This window comes from Hylobates moloch, unplaced genomic scaffold (genome assembly GCF_009828535.3).
Source record: "Hylobates moloch isolate HMO894 unplaced genomic scaffold, HMol_V3 SCAFFOLD_3, whole genome shotgun sequence".
In the NCBI taxonomy this organism is placed as follows: Eukaryota; Metazoa; Chordata; class Mammalia; order Primates; family Hylobatidae; genus Hylobates; species Hylobates moloch.
The window spans coordinates 99,557,675-99,575,530 of record NW_026652278.1 but is presented as its reverse complement, the minus strand read 5'-3'; the positions used below and the strand labels follow the sequence as shown (position 1 = coordinate 99,575,530).

Genomic DNA, 17,856 nt, shown 5'->3' with positions numbered 1-17,856 from the left:
TCGCTCTGTCGCCCAGGCTGGAGTGCAATGGCGCAATCTCAGCTCACGGGAAGCTCTGCCTCCCGGGTTCACGCCATTCTCCTGCCTCAGCCTCTCCAAGTAGCTGGGACTACAGGCGCCCGCCACCACGCCCGGCTAATTTTTTTGTATTTTTAGTAGAGACGGGGTTTCACCGTGGTCTCGATCTCCTGACCTCGTGATCCGCCCGCCTCGGCCTCCCAAAGTGCTGGGATTCCAAGAGTGAGCCACCGCGCCTGGCCTGCCTATATTTATTAAAGGTGTTATTTTTAAATATATTTTTAAGGATTTTGCCTTAATTATAATGCAGTGCACACCCAGAGCCTGTGGTGACAGGGTTCCAAAACATTAGAATATTTGGCATCTAAATAAATTATTATAAAACCAAAACATTTGAATTCATTTTTAATTTTGCCTTTGAATTTCTTGTCCTATCTACATGTTCCAAATTATAATACCTTGGTTATATATCATCCTTTACATACTGCTTATTTTGTTAAGTGGAGAAACAACATTACAGAAAAGAATGGAAAACCTCTATACTAAATCCAAGACATTTCATTAATTTTGAAGAAAGCAGGAAAAAACTCTGTAGTTTCTAACTCCTATTGTCATTCAGTATGTAAGGTGAAGTTCTGTACTGCCTTAGCTGTTTTAATTGTGAATTAAACCATCATATTTAGTCTGATGTTATTACTCTTGGTGATAATGCCACATGAAGGAAGGATGACACTGTTGATAGATATTGTACCTAGGTAACAGGCAATGTGCAAAGTAATTCTAGAAACTGCATCATCTTAGTTATTTCTTAATTATGTCTACCAGCAGTGGAATTCCAAGAATACTGACTATGGTAATATGGAGAAAAAGGGGATCTGAAAAGCTACCCAGTTCTGAGTGTTCTGAAATAATCCAAACTTTGTTATTCAAAGCAAGCCAATAAATCTCATAAAAGGAAATTTTCAGGAGGACAAGAAACAAAACAACATTTCTGGAGAAAAGAATTACTTCTTTTAATGTGCAAATTAGCAATCTTCAGATTGTCCTAAGGATTGTGAAATGAGCTTAGTCCTGATCTGGGATAGATGAGTAGCTGCACTTTTCTTTAATGAGCCTGTACAAACTGTACATTAATTTCATTATAAGCTATTTAAGGAGTAATGCAGAACTGAAGACAAAGTATTTCCATTTCACTAATGAAAACAAAGAGCTGTTAGAATTAACATAAAGCAGCACTTCAGCAAATTCAACTATCATGGTTGATCAATGTTGCTTGATTACAGAATTAGATCAGCCTCATTTTCAAGTGATGTTCCTTTGTATTCAACGAATGTGCCAAAAAATATATTTGTTCAGCTTAAACTGAAAGGAACTAATAAAATTGTTAAAGTTGTATTCACAGCTTTATCGCTAATAGTATTTTTCAGTTCCTTGACACTTTGTAACATGTTTCCTGCCCTGTGTCCAGTAACAACAGAACAACAAGTCATAAGGGCATTCTACTGTGTGACTCCCTGGCACACTTTCCTCCATATTCCAAACAGGCCACTTCTGTGTTCCCTGGATGTTCCTCAGAGACTTCATTGGGACTCCTAGGAAAAAAATACCTTTCCCCAGCATCTATTGTTTCTATTCTGTTAAGTATTGATGTTTCCCCCTAGAGCTAGGTAAAAGCAAGAAGACTCTTTAAAAGAAAAAAAATTAACAGTTGGAACAATCGGGTCATATGTTAAGTGCTTTCAGAGAAACAAAGACCGTGTCATTTTGTATAAAGAAAGATGAGTAACGATTTATCTATCTTGGAATTGGAAGAAGATGGAATCCTTGATTACAACTGGCAGAACCTATGATTGCATTAGTCTATCTGGCTCTGCCTCTCATTTTATACTGACTGACCAATATACAGAATCCAACATTGATTCTTATTTTTCTAGGAATCCACCCCCAAAACTAAGGCAGCCTGAGCTATGGTCAGCAGAATTCAATGACTTCATAAGCAAGTGAGTAAAAACAGTCTTTTAAAAAACCAAAGATATTCCCTCCTGCTATAACTAAATCTCCTCCTATTTCTTCTTATCTGTTAAACAGCCCCAGAGATTTCTATTATTTTCTTCAAAGGAAGCATCTATAGTGTCTTTTAAATGTTGGGTGAATTTATCATTGCTCAGATAATGGCCTTAGGGTCATGTTTATTCACTTATCAATAGCTATGCTTCTGTGGACACTTTATAATCAATGGACATGTTCTTTCACTTATGTTTTGCCTATGGGTGTCATTTCATATGAGATGGGTCTCTTAGCATACCATTAGGTCATGCTTCTTTATCCAACTTTATCCTCTGTGCCTTTTAATTGGGGCATTTAGCCTGTTTACATTCAGTGTTAGTATTGGCATGTGTGGATTTGATCCTGTCATCATGTTGTTAGCTGGTTGTTATACAGACTTGTTTTTGTGGCTGCTTATGGTGTCACTGGTCTATGTACCTAAGTGTGTTTTTGTAGTGGCCAGTAATGGTCTTTCCTTTCCATATTTTGCACTCCCTTCAGGACTTGTTATAAGGCAGGCCTGGTTGTAATGAATTCCCTTAGCATTTGCTTGTCTGAAAAGGATCATATTTCTCCTTTGCTTATGGAGCTGTAGATGCTTCCACACAGATCCTCAATGGAACTTAGTGTTTGACATATTTCTTGCAGTTTCCCCTCTGAGAAACATTTCCTGATTTCTGCCACGCAGTTAGTATTCTGTCCTGGTTGCTATTGATTTGGTTTGTCTTCCTCTAGTCACATTGCCAATTGTATTTAGCTTACTTGTTTTGACATCTTTCTCTGTACCTAGACAGTAAGCAACTCTAGGGCACTGAATGTGCTTACTTGTCACTGTAACTCCAGTGTCTAGCAGAGTAACTCCAGTGTCTAGCAGAGGGCCTAGTACACATTAAAGATTTGATAAAGTTTTACATGAATAAAATAATTTCATATGTGCCTCTTCTGAATACATAGAACAATTACTACGGATGTCAGAAATTAATGCATTCTGTTAAACTAAGGGAAAACTAAGAGCACTTGTTCTTATTTTTTAGACATTGGCATTCTTATTCCTTAGCGTATTTTAGCATTCTGGGGAAATATGTTTTTGGTTAAGCTCAATGAAATAAATTGCCTAATTATCATAATACCGATTAGAAATGGCACTGCTCAAGCCAAGGCATGAGTTTCATCTTTTTATGCTTTTTTCTTTTTTTTTTAATATCCCCAAATGACAGCCCAGTTTTCTCATAATCATAGACTCTGTGAATTGCAGGGTTAAAGGGGTCTTGGAAAGTTGTACAGCCCAAGTTTATATCTAGAGGTTAAATCCTTCCCAAACATGTGCACTCAGTGGCTGTCCAATCAATACTTAAATATCTCCAATCAAAATAGTATTTCCCAATGCAGCTCATTCTACTTTGATAAGCCTCACTCTTGAAAAGTTTTTCCTTAGACTGATCTGAAAGCTGTTTCTCTCTGGATTCCACCAACCAATTCTAGGTCTTTTACCCCTTGCGACCACTGAAAACTACTTGAATGCTTCTTTTAAATATTCAAAGTCAGCTGTCACAGCTGGTTAAACATTCTACATTTGTTCAAATGCTCCTCCTGTGCTGTTGTTTCAGGTGCTCTCACTAGTCCTATCCTTTCTCATGAATATGCTCTGGTTGAACCTATCAAGAAGTACAACAGGCATTAGTACATCTGCTGTATGACCTCAAAAAATACATATTGACATGGAATTTAAACATCCTTAGCTGAGTGGCCTTCTCAAATGGGTTAGCAGTTTTATCACATAGCAAGAAACAGATCAATTGAGAAGCCTTTAAAAGCATTTGTGAAGGGAAACTGCATTGTTTGTTTTAATTTTAGATAAGCATTAAAACTATAATGACTTCATTGTCATTTATCTGCAGCTACTAACTTGTAAAGGAGACTTTGCAGTGGAGACATTTTAATTATCACTATGCAATAATCCTTGCTGGGAGACGACAGAAGTGGTATTTAGTTGAAAGTTGGTATCACTGCAGCTTAATCACTCACAGATGTGTGCACTTTCACAAACATTTGTTTCATCATATTGCAGTTTGCTATTTTTGAGAGATTAAAAATTGCAATTAATATATTTTAAGCTTGGGCTGAGCATTTATGAGGAGCATCCCTCTCGTGTGTTAGATTAATTTTTAGGAATATGAATAATAGTTTCAAAACTCTAACTTATCTAATAATTGCATGTTCTTTTTTGCCAGTGCAGGTGCTTGACTAAAGATTATGAAAAGCGTCCAACAGTGTCAGATCTTTTACAGCATAAATTCATTACTCAAATTGAGGGCAAAGATGTGATGTTACAAAAACAACTAATGGAATTCATTGGCATCCATCAATGCATGGGAGGCACAGAAAAAGCCAGGTAATCAAATAATATCTTGATTCCAAAATCCAGAGATTATTGAAAGATTTTGAATAGTTTAACAATGTATTAGTTTTTAAGGTGAATAAAATTTGGAGGTAATGGGAACTTACATGAAAAGTGAATGTCACCTGTTGAAATGCATTTCAATATTGGTAAAATTATAGGCAACACTTTCTTTTTATTTTGAAACAGAGTCTTGCTCTGTCACCCAGGCTGGAGTGCAAAGGCGCGATCTCGGCTCACTGCAACCTCCAACTCCCGGGTTCAAGCGATTCTACTGCCTCAGCCTCCCGAGTAGCTGGGATTACAGGCCCCTGCCACCACGCCTGGCTAATTTTTTGTATTTTTAGTAGAGACAGGGTTTCACTGTGTAGCCAGCATGGTCTCGATCTCCTGACCTTATGATCTGCCCACCTCGGCTTCCCAAAGTGCTGGCATTACAGGCGTGACAGGCAGCACTTTTTAAACAACTTTGTAAGAACAAAGAATGTAAACTTCAAAAGATCATTTTTGTATTGGTATATGTTTTCTTGTATTTTCTGCTTTTCTATAAAGTAAGATATCTTAGATTTGGGATTAAAAAAACATATAAAACTTGAAAGACCTTTTGACACTATTATTTGTTCATTTTCCCTGGTTAAATTATATTTAAAGATCATTTTAAATATCTTTGTACATCCTCTTGGGATTTTAAATAGTATATAAGTTTATTTTAGGAAATTTAAAAGTCACAGAGAAATATACAATGGAAAATTAATCAAGTATAACATTTTAATCTGTAACCTTTTAACATCTTCTTCTTGTTGGATATACTTTTTTTTTTTTTTTTTGAGACAGGGTCTCACTTTGTCTCCCAGGCTGAAGTGCAGTGGTGCCATCTCTGATCACTGTAGCCTCAACCTCCCGGGTTCAAGTGATCCTCCTTCTTCAGACCCCCAAGTAGCCGGGACTATAGGCACGCACCACCATGCCTGGCTGATTTTTGTATTTTTAGTATAGATGGGGTTCTGCCGTGTTGCCCAGGCTGGTCTTGAACTCCTGAACTCAAGTGATCCACCTACCTCAGCCTCCCAAAAGGCTAGGATTACAGGCATGAGCCACTGCACCTAGTCAGACATTTTTAAACATTTTTAAAACAAAATTGGAATAGTATTATATGTGTCCCAGAGACTGTCTTCTTTCACTGAATTGTGAATATCCATATAATTAAACATTCTTCTAACACAAAATTTTAATGGCTAGATAGCATTCCCTTGCCTGACAATTTAATGATTAATTTAAATAATTCCATACATTTTGGTAGTTACTAATTGTTTTTACTCTGTCGGGTAACTGTGTAATGAACAGAGTTGTACATTAATCTCTTACTATTTTCTTAAGATAAATTCCTATAGATGGTACTATTAAGTCAAATAATTATTAAAGTTAAATTTATAATATCACTTTATTCTTGATAATCCTATTTGTTTCATCCCAGAAACATATCACTGTTTAGGGAGTTGGAAGAAGTGAATAGGACATTACTTATTTGAATTCATGTTGTGAATGTACACATTTAATTCCCATTTGTTTAATGCCTACTATGTGCCAGATTTTGTGTTAGGACTTACCTCATGTGATTTTACAACAAGTGTGAGGAAAATATTTTATGATAACCCATTTTCACAGCTGAAAAGAACTGAAGTTTGCAGAGGTTAATTAACTTGCACAAGCTTGCACAGGAAATAAATGACTTAGCAAGGATTCAAATTCTGATCTTAAAGCCCAAGCTTTAATTCACAGGAGTAAATGGACTAATGATTGTGGATGATCTTGGAAGATAATAGTCCTTACCTGTTTGAGTTTATAGCCTTGCTGCAGAGACAGACCTGATATACCTTTAATGAGGAAGAATTAAGTGACAAAAGAAAGAAGCAGATATGTAGTTTATAATGAGGAGATAATCATGGGTCATCCATGCCCATCTTTTTATCTTTGTGTAAACGTAGTTTCATAATCTGCTGCAACCTCATTCTTCCCGAAACAGACAACAAATAATCAAAATAAACAGAAATTGAAGTGTATTCACATTGTGTAGGATGTTCAATGTCAAGAACTGTGTAGGATCTGAGATATTACCCTACTTGCAAGCTAACAATTTAGCCTGCCACAGTTTCACGAATGCTGGTAGAAGACACAAGATTCATGGATGAGAGACAAAGGACTTTACTACTCATTGCCAAGCTGGTAACATGAGTTTATGTTCACATTGGTTCTCCTTGCTCCCTAGAGTCCTAGGGGAAACGTGGAATAGGTGGATGTTGTGTCCACACTTGGCTTGCCTCATAACTGGGAAATCCTGAACTTGGGAAACTCCAATCTTTTAAAGGGGCTGCTTGCATGCTTGCCCAAATTTTGCTTTGGAGGAAACATTATCTTTACCATCCTGAACACCAGATAAAACTTCCATCTGTCCTAGTATTTTTAATTTCCAAGGCTGTTTGCTATACAAACATTGAAAATACAGTCTGGAACAAAAGCTAATATAAGACATGCAGAAATTTGAGAGACCTATGAATAATTGTCTCCCAGTGTTCAAACATCATGAGAATGGTTGCACTACACAGTATTTAGATTCTCATGCTTGTGCTGTAAGTTTCAGTGATTATTGGGCACAGTGCTATGCTCAACACTTTCTGATTCTGAGACACAAGATGTAGTCTTGTTTATCCTGTTAAAAATTCAGAGTATGCTTTCAGTATGAGAATTCATGATGTACTCAGTTATGTAAATTTTTCAGTTGTTCTTTTAAATATTGATCCTCTCTCATTCTTTTCACTTTTTATTCCTGAGACATAAATGTTGGAACCTCCTATTTTACCTCACATGTCTTGCAATTTCTCTGTCATGTTTGTCACCCATTTATCAATCTCTGCTATATTCTGAATGAATTCTTCAAAATTGTTTCCCAATTCACTAATTTTCTCATAGAACTGGGCCTAGTCTAGATATCTTATATACCAATATTTTTTTATGCTGATATCTATTATATATCAACATCTATATTTTTCATTTATATAATTTCTTACTTGGTGAGTAGTTTTTTGTTAACCACTCTTTTCATATCTGACTTTTTATATGTGGCTATTCATTTTTTCTTTTGGGGGACTGTAATTCCACTTTTTTTCTCTTTGATCTTAAACATACTTTTTAACAGTAACCTCAGATTTGCATTTCAACACAGGTGAATTGTCCTGACTATTGAGTTCATTTGTTTATTTAATATTTGGTTTCCTTAGTCTAGGGTTCAGAATTTTAGTTTGCCTTCTCATCTTGAGTGGGAGATTTTTTATTTTGGTTTTTCTTTCCTTCTGCATTCTGTCTATTTGGAGGGTTTTGCCTTTGCCATTATTTGATTTCAAGATTCCCCAGGGCTCATTGTGATTTGAAGGAAATTGCAGATCTAGTTGCTGAGCCAGTAGGAAGTAGATCTTATGTCTCTCCATCCTGCCATCTCAAGCACCTGGCTCCATATAAAAGGAAGAAGTGGCAGAGTTTTTTCAATTTTTTTCCCAGGCAAGGGACCCCCACACCCAACCCCATTCTTCCCACCACACCTCGGTCAAGGCCTTCATTGTGAATGTATGTTTTAGTTCCCTTACTCTCCAGGCCTCATTTTCCCATTTTTGGTGCCAGACTTCAAATCAGCCTATAGTTTCTGCCCTCTTACCTGGTGTTCTTGTTTGCTCTGTTAGGTCCTCTCTAATGCTCATCTTGTTTTAGAAAATATCTTTGTCTTTTTAATTTTATTTTTTAATGTGTAAGAAATATTTTATTTTTTACAAACGTATGTTTGGAAGAGGTGGGAGTTGAACTTGAATCTTTACCCACAACACTTTCTTGACCATGGATCTTAGTTCAAAGGAGGAGGGAAGATTTTCCTGCCCTCAGCATTCATATTCACACTAGTCCCAAAGTGTGAGACATACTCAGTCAAAAGAAAAGAGGCTTGGTTATGCCACTGGCAACACATTAAACAAAAGCTTTCTTCTTGAAGAGCTTAAAAAATGACTTGATTTGTCAGTTTCTGATGTTGGTAAAATGGATCAAAAAATCTGATTGTATTAAATGAACATAGCTAACCCAAAGCGGACATTTTTCTTTTTGTACATGATGTTATCCTTTAGAACTGAAGGTCTGTGCTTGGCAGGATAATTTTTTAAAAATTAAAGATTCAGCTTTAAAGAAAATGGTCCTAATATAAATTGAATACAAAGTGAATACTTTATAAACTTCCTTGTTGGGGAGAGGTGGAGTGTTGGGAGATACTGTGGAATGGATATGAGAACTTTCTATTTTAAGTCAAGACCTGAATATAAAACATCACTTTTCTAACTTACTCAACTATTCTGAAAAATTAAGACCATGTTGTAATACACTCCTCGAAAAACGGGAGAGCATTTTTCACACGAGTTAAAATTGACAATGTTAGAAGGCAGACTAAATTGGGAGAAACTCTAGTTATAAAATATTTTAAAAGAAAATTTTTCTTATGAATCCAGTATTTTTAAACAGTTGACTATCTGATTTAATGGGAATAGATAAAAGTCATTTGTAACTGAAATGTGCTATTCAGAATTCTTGAGTAAAACAGTACAAGCCCACTTAAAAAGTAAAGCAGTTTAGTGGACAATATTGGATGGCTCAGAGAACGGAGAGGATGGGAGAGAGCCAGGTTTAGTCATGAAAGCAGAGGGCTTCAACTGTCCTTCCTCAAGAATCACCAGCCAAAAGGCTGCCACTGAAAACCACCCACCTGCCTCTAACATTGCCTGCAGTGACACTAGTTTCTTGAATGCTACAACCCACTCAAAATGTTTGTAAACTGACTTTGAGCTTTATGTTGCTTCCTTGAGGTTCTAAGTTCCATGCTGGATCATCTGATCGCCCACGCGTAGGTCACAGGCCCACACTGTAGGTGAAAGTAGGTGGTGAGAGACACTTGGTCTCAGCTAACTTCCAGTTTCTATGTGAGAGGCAGAGTCCTACCTGCTAACCGTTTTGAAATTTCTTCCCCACAGCAGAAGGGTATTTTTGAGCTGCTGAAGCAACAGGTGGATAGCCATTATATGGAATATTTTTTATTCTATTTCATTTTATTTTAGAGACAGGGTCTCACTGTTGCTCAGGCTGGGCTCAAGTGATCCTCCTGCATCAGCCTCCTGAGTAGCTGAGCTTACAGGCACAAGCCACCACATCTACCTCCTGTATGGAATATTTAACACTTCCTACAATTCTTTCTTTTATATATCTTGAACATTTGCCTAAAAACTTATTTAAGCTATGATTGTCATTCCTCAAAAATAAAGAAAATATCTAACCCAGCATCTACTTAAATAACAAATTCCAAATTAAAACTTCCTTTTTTTGAAAGTCATATTATTAACATGTTATCATCTTAAATTTCTTTTGTGTTTTATATACAATGCAAAATAACTTTAATATTTTACTTGATACTCTCAGTATGCTAGTGGCAATTACCTTTGATATTTATAGATTGTTATATTTTGCATATAATTTCATAGAAATAAAAAGGATTTAGTAACTCCTTTTTCTTACTAATTTTGGTTTCTTAGACCAAAAATACTGGCTGTATTTGTGGTGCTGTTGCAACTAGTCCACTTGTCCCAGCATCTGTGGTTTTCAGGCCAGAATATAAGGCATATTTGAGACATACGTGGAAGGATTAACAAAAGAAAGACAAACTAAAAATTGACCATCCAATCAGTGTTAAAAGTACTGGCCAGGTGTGGTGCCTCACGCCTGTAATCCCAGCACTTTGGGAGGCCGAGGCGGGTGGATCATGAGGTCAGGAATTTGAGACCAGCCTGGCCAATATAGTGAAACCCCGTCTCTACTAAAAATACAAAAAATTAGCCAGGTGTGGTGGCAGGCACCTGTAATCCCAGCTACTAGGGAGGCTGAGGCAGAAGAATCGCTCGGGCAACAGTGCAAGACTCCGTCTCAAAAAAAAAAACAAAAAACAACCCAGCCCAAGCTGTCAATTCCTTATTAGGTGTGGGACTTTATTAATGTAAATTCGCTCAAATAGGATTTTGATTTTACAAAACAGAACAATGAAAAGAGAAAACAAAAAAATCAATAGGAAGTAATAATAGGGTTCCTTCCATGTGACACAATGCATGACTCCATTTTATGTTCTATTTTCTGGGCAAGATAATTTTTCTTTAATGGCTATGACTATGTCATGGTGAGAATTATTCACCCTTTGGAACATGTACGCTTTTCCTTAACACATGAGACTTTAAAAATGCTATCCCCACTGCTTTTCTAACAACTGTTTTCAATTCCCATCTCCACATGACTGAAAGCTACTTCAAACTCAACATGTCCAAAATTAAACTTACGGTATTCCATCTAAAATGTGTTCTTTGTTCCCTTTCTTATTTTATTTTATTTTATTTATTTTTTTGAGACAAGATCTTGCTCTGTCACCCAGGCTAGAGTGCAGTGGCACAATCTCAGCTCACTGCAACCTCCACCTCCTGGGTTCAAGCAATTCTCCTGCCTCAGCCTCCTGAGTAGCTGTGGTTACAGGCACCTGCCACTGTGCCTGGCTAATTTTTGTATTTTGTTTTTTTAGTAGAGATGGGGTTTCACCATCTTTGCCAGGCTGGTCTCAAACTCCTGACCTCGTGGTCCACCCGCCTCTGCCTCCGAAAGTGCTGGGATTACAGGCATGAGCCACCGCACCCGGCTGTTCCCTTTCTTATTAATGACACCACCACTTATCTCATTATGCCAACCAGAAATCCAGGGATTATCTTAGTCTATTCCTCTCTCCTACTTTTCTTTTTTAGTCCAAACCAGGACTAAATTTCTTATGATCCCACTCAACACCAGTTGTGCTATAATTTTTGCTACCCTAGAAATCGCAGATTGAGATAACATCCATGTTGTCTCAACATTTGTTGAGGCCATTGTATAAAGAGCTGGATAAAGGTTCTACACAGAGGTCTGACAGCTGAATCCTTTATAGAGCCTGTGCTCTGGGACTAACTTTTTAGTAAACAGGATAAGACAAGCACATAAATAACCATTATACAAAGTTTCAATCCCATTTCCACTAGCAGGGACAGGAGGGCTTATCCAGGAGGTGGCCTTTGAATCAGCACCATGAGGGATAAACTGGACTGAATCATATGAAGATAGAGTTACCACAAGATGAACATTATAGCAGGAGAAACAGCCCGAGCAAAATCATGAAATCAAGGAGATAAGCTGACAGAAAGGCAAGCATTTAATCAAGCTCTAAGGAGAAAATCCAGAAATAGGATTGGAGAGGTATACAGAGACCAGACCACTGAGAGCCCTGAAAGTCAGACTGAGGTTTGACCTGTGTCCATGACAGCCCACAGTGGGGAGTACCCCATCACCAGCTCTTAAGCCACCTGTGTTCTACTGTGCACCAGCCTTTTGTTGGTTCTAGAAGGTAAATTATGGATATACCAAGACAGACTACAGCAATAATTTTGGATTCATTTTGCTTGTTCCTAGTATGACCATTTTCTCATCCGTTTCTTTTTAACTTTAAAATATGGTATTTTTTTTGAAGGTAGGGGGAGTTGGTCCCAACTATGTTTAATTATCATCTATCTCTAAATGTGCTTAATTGGGTCTTGTCCTTCTGCCATCTTCCATTACACAAGAGTGGGTGCCCAGCCCTTATTACAGACGCTTGAATCCCAACCCCTGCCTTGGACTGCCAGGATGGCAACTCCACTGTCTGCAGCAGCCCACTCAAGCTAGGGACCCAGACAGGAGTATTTCTCTTCACCTAGTTCAGTGTAAGTCGATTCTAATAGCTCCATAGATGAAGTAAAGACGGTAAGTGTCTCAAATTAAAATTAGAAACAGGAGAGCACTGTTCTGAAAACAAGATAACCTAGAGTTTGCTTTTATTCAGATAGGAATCTATCATGAATCAAGAAACTGGATAATGATAGCTCCATCATTAAAATACATGGCCATTTGCTATGACCAGATCTAGTCGCTAGTCTGGAAAAAAATAGAAAAGGAGCTACAGTTCACATAAAGATAATTATATTAATAATATTAACAAAGGCTGATGTTGAATCTTCAGTGTTGAAAGGATGATGAATTTGCTTCAAAATTATGTATTTAATAAGCTGTAATAGGTAAGACAGGGGCTAGTGTCTGGATATTTATATATTTAATATATTGATATATATTTAATATTGGTATATATTTAATATATGTGGACATTTGTTTCTATGTTTTTGTGTTTTTTTTTTTAAATGGAGCGTGTGTGTGTGTGTGCACACACATCATTTGTGCTTATATTCTAAGTAAGATTTTATTTTAGAAGATTCCCATCTTGGCCGGGTGCGATGGCTCACGCTTGTAATCCCAGCACTTTGGGAGGCCGAGGTGGGCGGATCACGAGGTCAGGAAATCGAGACCACGGTGAAACCCCGTCTCTACTAAAAATACAAAAAAAAAATTAGCCGGGCGTGGTGGCGGGCGCCTGTAGTCCCAGCTACTCGGAGAGGCTGAGGCAGGAGATTGGCGTGAACCCGGGAGGCGGAGCTTGCAGTGAGCCGAGATTGCGCCACTGCACTCCAGCCTGGGCGACAGAGCGAGACTCCGTCTCAAAAAAAAAAAAAAAAAGAAGATTCCCATCTTATCTTGGCTAAAACAAAAAGTAAAGGAATTGTCCCTGTCAGTGCTAGAAGGAAAGGTCTCATAAAGGAATATACTGGTAGCTGTGTCCATGCAAGATGGACAACTCAGGAAGAAACAGATAAAGCTGGGGAATATAGCAACGATCCCTCTAGGACCAGGAAATTTGGAAAAGAAATAATAACTTACCCTTTCCTGTCTTAAATATTTCCTTATGCCAGTCTTCAGGACTTCCTCTTCCAGAAAAGCTCCCAGAATAAAAACTAAATGGCTTTTTAACGTGGTCTCTAGGAATTTTAAAAGGAACAGGCAATTGAATAATTATTCCCTGGAGAAGGCCATTGTAAGTACCTGTGCTCCTAAATAGCACTAAATAAAGGAATTCAAGTAAATAAGAAGAGGCAGTTGCTGATACTACAAAAAAGTTGTAAATAATTCCGAGAATAAGTTACATTGTTGCCTCAAAATGAAACAGCGTAAAGAACCATCATGCATTCTGCCCACTTGTGCTAAATACCTAGTTCAGTTCCTGTCTTTATCATACCACTTCCCCCCCGCCAAATAATTATGCAATCATGGATTATTATTGCTGGAAAGAAACTTTGAATGTGGATCCTTATTTTAGAGATCAGGAAACTAAATCCCAGAGAAATTGAATCCTGTCTTCTGAGACAATAGCCAGTTAATGACCAGCACAAAGCTGTAACTCAAGTATAATGATTTTTCAGACTAGCTCTTTTACTAGTTTCTCTTTTCCTCACTAGTGTTAGAAGTTGGCGGTCACAAAACTGATGGACAGATTTTGTTTGAGCTACTTCGTATGATTTACTCACAATGGGCATTTACACTTAAATTTTATTTTATTTCTTTGGTATACTGCAATTAGAGTTTGCATTACTAAGTAGAATGTTCAATGGTCAAGGAATCTTTGTTCGTGTTTTCCCTAAGACTTTTTTTTTTTTTTCTTTTTTATTGAGACGGAGTCTCCCGCTGTCGCCCAGGCTGGAATGCAGTGGTGCCATCTTGGCTCACTGCAAGTTCCGCCTCCGGGGTTCACACCATTCTCCTGCCTCAGCCTCCCAAGTAGCTGGGACTACAGGTGCCCACCACCACGCCCAGCTAATTTTTTTTTGTATATTTTTTAGTAGAGACGGGGTTTCACTGTGTTAGCCAGGATGGTCTCAGTCTCCAGACCTCGTGATCTGCCCACCTCCGCCTCCCAGAGTGCTAGGATTACAGGTGTGAGCCACTGCACCTGGCCCTCTAAGACTATTTTTTAAATTAAGGATACAGAGTGTGGAAACAACTAAGTTTAAGATGGGTATCTAACTTATCCTTGAAATGTTTGGGAAATAATAATTTAGGAACTAGGTTTAATGACACATCGATATGGGTGTTGACAATCATCAACATAGTGATCTTTTCATTTCTTTTGGAAAGAGTCTGTCATACCTATGATGAGTTTAGGGGTTTTCCTATGTTATTAGTAGCCAAGCTTTCAGCAGGGGCCAACAAAACTCTGCATTCAATGAAAAAAAGGCCTGGACTGTTTTCTCTTGTAATTAACACTGTAAGTTGTACTGCACTCTCAGACTTTTTTTAGTCTGTTATTTTGTGTGCTCTACGTGGTCTATTTTTCAGTGTTTAGTTTCATTTAGGCTTAAAATGACAAGTTGCCAGTGGCTCCCATCACGAGTCACTGATGACAATAAGTGTTCCTAAAAGGACCAACTTGCACATCTCTCCCTGTGGATCCACCCACACTGTAGCCCTTGGGGCCACTTGCTGGTTGCTGAACCTGCTATGCATCTTCATTCTTCTCCATTTTGGTTCATGGAGTGTTCTCTCAATCTCACCCACCTTCATTCTCTTCTTAGGAATATATTTAAAACCAGTCTCCAACTGTTGGCACCTTTGAGAAACCTTTCCCAGAAGTTACAAGTATGTGTTTACACTTCCTTTCCTCTGTGGTCATACATCACTTTGTTCTTACTTCAGTTAGACACACCTGGGATAGAGTCCCAATCCTGCCATCTATTAGTCTTGTCATGAACTAATTTTGTGACTCTGTATAAGTTACTGAACCTCTCTTAGACACAGTTACAACCTATTTATAAAATGAGGACACCAATAACACCTATCTGGTAAAGGTGAGAGGATAAATGAAATAAAATAAAAAGCGTGAAGCACCTGCACAACATTAGCAGTCACCAGCATTTTGTGGATAGTTACATGCATCTGTATTTTACAAATCTTAATCATCTATGTCTCCAGTGCTGAGTCTAGCAATTTGCATGTAGTAAGTACTCAATAAATATATATTATTTTGAATTGAAGAGTTTGGGTTGAGATCTGAAATAGAATGCCTTGACTTGGCTTTATATGTTCAATAGACACAATAGTGCATTTAGCTATTTATTACTTGCTGTGAGAAAAAAATTGGAGAACCAATTAACATGGAAGATTTTTTGAGATAAGGGTTTTGAAATTTTGTTCTAAAATTTTTTAATAGATACTTCCAAATCTATTTTAATATATGGTGAGAGATAGGGATCTAGTTTCATTCTTTTGCATATGTATGCCCGGTTTTCCCAACACCATTTATTGAAGAGATTGTCTTTTCCCCACTGCATGGTCTGGCACCTGTATTAGACCATTCTCACACTGCTCTAAAGAACTACCTGAGACTGGGTAAGTTATGAAGTAAAGAGGTTTAATTGACTCACTGTTCCTCAGGCTGTACAGGAAGCATGATTGGGGAGACCTCAGGAAACTTACAATCGTGGTAGAAGGGCAAAAGGGAAGCAAGCACATCTTCACATGGTGTCAGGAGTGAGGGAGTCAAGGGGGAAATTCTACACACTTTCAAACAACCAGATCTCATGACAACAGCAAGGAGGAAGTCTGCCCCCATGATTCAATCAACTCCCACGGGGTCCCTCCCCCCAACATCAGGAATTATAATTCAACATGAGATTTGGGCAGGGGCACAGAGCCATATTGGCACCTTTGTGAAAAAAGAGCTCACTGCGGATTTATGGACTTATCATTGGGTTCTCTATTCTGTCCCATTGGTTCATGTGTCTGTTTTTATGCTAGTGCTCTGCTGTTTGGGTTACTGTGCCTCTGTAGTATAATTTGAAGTCAAGTAATGTGATTCCTCCAGTTTTGTTCTTTTTTGCTTATGATGGCTTTGGCTATTCTGGGTCTTTTGTGATTCCATATAAATTTTAGCAGTGTTTTTTCTATTTCTGTGAAGAATGTCATTGATATTTTGATAGGGATTGCAATTAAATCTGTAGATTGCTTTGGGTAGTGTGGGCATTTTAACAATATTGATTCTTCCAATCCATAAATATGGAATATCTTTTCATTTTTCGGTGTCCCCTTCAATTTCTTGCATCAATTATATAGTTTTCATTGTAGAGATTCTATCACTTCTTTGGTTAATTCCTAGGCATTTTATTTTATTTGTAGCTATTGTAAATGGTGTTACTTTCTTGATTTCTTTTTCAGATTGTTTGTTGTTGGCATATAGAAATGCTACTGATTTTTGTACGTGGATCTTGCACTCTTTACTGATTTGTTTATCAGTTCTAATGATTTTCTTGTGGAGTTGTTTAGGTTTTTTCAAGTATACCATCATACACTCGGCAAGCAAGGATAATATGACTTCTTCCTTTTCAGTGTGGACTCCCTTTATTTCTTTCTCTTGTCTGACGACCCTACCTGGGACTTTCACTACTATGTTGAATAACAGTAGGCATCTTTTTCATATTCATGATCTTAGAGGAAAGGCTTTAAATTTTCCCCATTCCGTATGATACTAGTTATGGATCTGACATATGTTCCTTTTATTTTGTTAAGGTATGTTTCTTCAAAATCCAGTTTTTGAGGGTTTTTGTCATTTCAATTGATGCTTAATTTTTCATATGGTTTTTGTCCTTCATTCTGTTGATATAATGTATCACATTGATTGATTTGCATATGTTGAACCATCCTTACATCCCTGGGATAAACCCCACTTGGTCATAATGAATGAGTTTTTGTTTGTTTGTTTGTTTGTTTGTTTGTTTTGAGATGGAGTTTCACTCTTGTTGCCCAGGCTGGAGTGCAATGGTGTGATCTCAGCTCACCACAACCTCCGCCTCCCGGGTTCAAATGATTCTCCTGACTCAGCCTCCTGAGCAGCTGGGATTACAGGCAGGCACCACCAGTCCTGGCTAATTTTTTTTTTTTTTTATTTTTAGTAGAGACGGGGTTTCTCCATGTTGGTCAGGCTAGTCTTGAATTCCCAACCTCAGGTCATCTGCCTGTCTTGGCCTCCCAAAGTGCTGGGATTACAAAATGTGTAGTTGAATTTGGTTTGGTAGTATTTTGTTGAGAATTTTTGCATCAAGATTCATTTGTGATGTTGCCCTATAGGCTTTTCTTTCTCCTCTACTTTTCAGAATAGTTTGAGGGGGATTGGCAGTAGTTCCTTAAATGTTTGGTAGGAGTCAGCAGTGAAGCCATTGGGTCCCAGGCTTTTCTTTGCTGGGAGACATTTTATTATGGCTTTGATCTCATTACTTCATATTGGTCTGTTCAGGTTTTGGATCTCTTTATGGTTCAATCTTGGTAGGTTGTATGTGTCTGGGAATTTATTTATTTATTTTAAATTTTTCAATTTATTGATGTATATTTGCTCATAT

General features: G+C 37.7%; 1 protein-coding gene across 1 annotated transcript in view; it reads left to right on the top strand.

Annotated features, from left to right (window-relative positions):
* Positions 1–17,856, top strand: part of MYO3A (myosin IIIA) — a 276,610-nt gene that overhangs the window by 81,743 nt on the left and 177,011 nt on the right. Inside the window, exons 9-10 of the mRNA XM_032144934.2 lie at positions 1,953–2,018; positions 4,301–4,456. Of these exons, the coding sequence (XP_032000825.1) occupies positions 1,953–2,018; positions 4,301–4,456 (222 nt within the window). The remainder of the gene's footprint in view (positions 1–1,952; positions 2,019–4,300; positions 4,457–17,856) is intronic.